General features: G+C 37.9%; 1 protein-coding gene across 1 annotated transcript; it reads right to left on the reverse strand.

Annotated features, from left to right (window-relative positions):
- Positions 1 to 415: 415 nt before the first annotated feature.
- On the reverse strand, positions 416 to 1883 carry LOC133788467 (chitinase 2-like). The gene has a single exon (XM_062225958.1). It carries the CDS (start codon positions 1630 to 1632, stop codon positions 697 to 699), a length of 936 nt encoding a protein of 311 aa, XP_062081942.1. The 5' UTR covers positions 1633 to 1883; the 3' UTR covers positions 416 to 696.
- Positions 1884 to 4445: the final 2562 nt, after the last annotated feature.

Consider the following 4445-nt stretch of genomic DNA (forward strand, 5'->3'; position numbering starts at 1 on the left):
TGAGATCAACTATTTTATGTTTTTTATCAATATTATTTTTTGTTAGCACATCAAATTAATAATGACTAGTGTGTATAAGCTATATAGTTTCCAACACAAAATCCAATATTTCTTACCACTTAACAGAGAAACAACATCAGCTACAACAAAAACCATCACTTACAAGTTTGCAATTATTAAATTTTGACGACAAGCTTTGTGAATACAAGCTGTGATTGTTCAAAGCAAAAATTTGTCAAAATATATATTAGTTGCTTTAGCAATATAACAGGGAAAATGGTCAATTGGTATTTACAATTTTTATAAAAAAAAAATCAAAAAAGAAAAGTTGAATGTGATTTTGAGTTTACTTTTTAAAATTTGTCCATAAAAGTATTAAATTAAGTATATTTGTTGGTATCACGTTTCTTAATACATATCTAATGATAATAAAAATACCCCGATTTTACAAATACACATGATACCACTTTTTTCATGCCCTGTACCTAACCAAAAATATTCCAAAATGTATGGCATAATCATGAAATAGGCAACAAGACATTATGGAAGAAATAATAAACTTTCATAAATATTAAATATACTACTTTAAAGAGAAGAAATAATAAGTAATATTACAATAAGAGGGTATAATTTCAGACCAAATAAGCTAAACAAGCAAATTATAGATAATGAAAAGAGATCAATATCATGGAAGCACTAGATATGATGAGGACTGGCCAAAAGTGTCTGTGATCTCTTCTCATAACGAAAACCATTCTTCTTAGAGTCATCAGCAGACCAAATAAAGATTCCATGAAGCAATCCCTGTTGTTTGAGCTGGTTACAGGCGCTGAAAAAACCATTCTCCGGCGACAATCCGCCGCTTCCTTCAGTAGTAAAGCTGACCAAAACCTTCCCACCATGATAGTTAGAGCTTTGAGTCTTAAAATAATCAATGAACTGAGACACCGTGGTTCCCTCATCATAAGCATAGAATTGGAAATTCACATAGTCAATCAACTGTCCATATTTATTCCACAAGGCCTTGTAATGGATCTGAACTTGGTCATCGTCAAAGGGAGCAATGGAAGCGAACGAGATCACATTGTTGTTCTTCAAAGTCTTTATCAGCCGTCCGATGCACTCGGCGAAAGTATGGGTATCGGAGCTGAAGTGCTCGTAATCGATATCGATTCCATCGAGGTTATACTGTTGGATGATCTGAGTGAGAGTGGAGACGGCATTGGACACCCAAGAATCGATGGAGAATGGCTTGAAGAATGCGGAAGCGCCGTTGACGCTGTCGCCACCGAGGCTAAGGCCTACTTTGACGTTGGGATGGCGTTGTTTGATGGCGGAGACTTGAGATGGGGAGAGGTTATTGGTGTCCCAGAAAACGTTGAATTTTCCATTGGTTGCGGCTGTGCCTGAGGTGTCATAATCTATGGCAAAGGAGAGAAGGAAGTGAAAGTCCACGTTTGGGTTGATTGGTATGTCGGAGAATTTAACGTTGTTGAATTCTGCTCCTATGTATTCTCTGAAAAGGTTTGCGTTTGGAGCAGAGTGAGCTTGGGTTGGTAAGACGAGCAGTGGTGACAATTGGAAAAAGAGGAAGATGGTGATGAAAAGTTGGTTTGGATTAATAAGCTTCATTGTTTTTTGTTGTGTGTTAGCTAGGATTTTGACTTTCTTTTTCTTGGTTTTGTATTTTGATGAGTAAAATGGTGAAAGGTAAGGTGCTTATATATTGGGAATGAAGCCTGAAGGTGAATATTTTGTAGACGTAATTGTGTGCCGTTACCGGAGATTGTGTTAGTGGACAGGCCCTTATTTTATTTTAGTGGATTTTTACAATAAAGAAAGATGGAGATTATAATATCTATCTTTGGCCTTGTGTTTCCACGCATAGAAAGTGATCTTAGCTAGTTGAATAATATGTTGTTTTGTATTGGATTAAAGAAGAATATATGCCTTCTCCATAAAGATGGTAAACAAATAAAAACATTCCAAGTACTACAATATTACAAAGCAATGATTATAGATTCCTTTTCTATTCGTTAAAAAAGGCACTGTTTCAATCTGTCGTTAGTGAGAAATTTGCTTAGGAGAGAAATGTGACCCCTAATTGATATTTATTTATTTTCGAATTTTTTTTACTTTAGTAATGAATTTTATTTTTTTAGTGTAAAGAAGGATTTCATTAAGGCAAAAGTCAATCAAAACATAAGAGATTAGGGCCATAGGCAAACTGGTAAGCCTGGCCACCAATCCTTGGTCTCTAACATAGAATGAACCAAATGAGCTAAAGAATGGGCATTATGTCATTGTGTACAAGCTTACAATGTTCAACTGCAAAAAAATTAAATATGCTACTTAATTGGAGATATATAACCATTCCATTCTCACAACCATCCTCAACCTTGTTGCCGAAGCAATAGGAGAAGCCATGTACCCAATAACACTGCCATTGTCATCTATTAAAATCACCCCAAGCGAATCTTCAATTGCTTACTATTCACACATGCACCCACAAACAACATATTACAACCCCTCTAACTTCCTCACCGTGGCATCACCACCATCTCCACCTACTCCCTTGACTCTGCTCGTCCCACCATTAACGTCAGTAGCAGTTTGATGCTGAGCTTCTTGGTATCAGAAGAGGAAGTCCAAAGACTAGTGGAACACATGCTCATCCTTAAGCCAAAGATGTTCATCAATAAGTTCGTTTCTGTGATACCAAATCCTCCAGCACGGAATGAGATATTTCTCCATCTCTTGTTTAGTGACCACATATATGCAACCAGGCAAATGCTCATAAAATTCAAAACAGAGCCTCAGGTTTCTAATTCCTTGTGAGGGCCAATTATCTCGAATATTTTTTAAGTATGAGCAACCCCACAAAGCATGCATAGTTGTTTCAGGCCCCCTGTTACATATGGGATAGTTGAGGTCAGCAGGCACACTATGCTTGACTAGGATGACGTTAGTGGGAAGAAAATGAAGAGAAGTTTTCCAAGCAAATTCTTTACTTTTGGTGGAATACAGAAGGACCACAAATATTTCCACTAGCGAGATTGTCCATTAGAAGATGTGTCTTGGCCATAGCCCATATTACGCACAACACACCAATACCCACTCTTTACAGAGTACACATCATTCTCATAATAATGCCATATAAGTCGATCGACCCCTACGTTTACCGGGACAGGGATAGAAATGATCAACCGAGCTTCATTAGGCTCAAATGAATTACTAATAAGCTCCCAAATCCACTCCCCCGAACACAACTTCAAAGTGCTCAACAAACCAATTGTCCCATGAAAAGTAGTGGTGTGCCCCACTTCTTTCTTTGAGATCCAACAGTCTTGTACAATATTCATTGACTCTCCAATATTAACAACTTACCTCGCATCTGCCAAGAAAATCTCACGCCCCCAAAGCATACTATGCCATAAGTATGAAGCACGTTGAGTTGCCTTAGCATGTAGAAAGGACGAGTTTGGAAAGTAGAATCCCTTCATCACCATGGCTGAAAGAGAGTTGTGATGATTAAAGATACAAGCCGCTTGGTTAGGTAGAAGAGCTTGGTTAAATAGGAAGAGATTCCTAAAGTCGAGTCCCCCATCAGACTTGTGCCAACACAGTTGCTTCCACTTACACCAATGCATTTTCCTTCTCTTATCATCGTCACCCAACCAAAACCTTGCGCACAGTCTATGAATCTCATTAATTAAGGACACATGGAGCTTAAATAAATTCATGGCATATGTCGGGATTTCCTGAATAACTGATTTTAGTAAAACTTCTCTCCCTCCTACAATTTTTTTGGACTTCCATCCAAAGAGCTTATTCCAAACTCGGTCTTTAATAGATTGAAACAGACTATTCTTGCTTCAACCAACAAAGCAAGGGAGTGACAAATACTTCTCATGACAAGGGGCCAGTGGGACCCCAAGCTCATTTGCTAGACTCACACAATCTCAAGGCATTCTCATACCAAGATAAGATTTCTATCAAGCAGGCACATTTTTCCATACTAGCTTCCAAAAAGAATAAGCTATCATCTGCAACAAAATAGATGAGAATTCACAGGGCCATGCCTACCATAAGGAAAACCTTCTATCCTCCCACCACCTATCTCATGTTTGATCAAAGAAGACAACTCATTGGCACAAAGTAAAAATGAAAAAGGGGAAAGGGGAAAGGGGATCCCCTTGTTTGAGTCCCTGCGATGGTATAATATCCCTGATGATATTCTCATTAACATTGATTGAACACTTCACAGAGGATATACACTTTCGAATCATCCTCGTCCAGGTATCATCAAAACCCAATTTCTCCATGACACCACATAAGAACCCTCAATCCACCCTATCATATGGATTTTCCATATCTGCCTTAAGAGCACAATACCATTTCTTCCCATTTTTATGGCACTTATTGAAATTCAAGCACTAAAATCT

Source organism: Humulus lupulus, chromosome 7 (genome assembly GCF_963169125.1).
Source record: "Humulus lupulus chromosome 7, drHumLupu1.1, whole genome shotgun sequence".
Lineage (NCBI taxonomy): Eukaryota > Viridiplantae > Streptophyta > Magnoliopsida > Rosales > Cannabaceae > Humulus > Humulus lupulus.

Coding starts and splice junctions, on each gene's coding strand:
- LOC133788467 (XM_062225958.1), bottom strand. CDS start 1,632: ATGAAGCTTATTAATCCAAACCAACTTTTCATCACCATCTTCCTCTTT.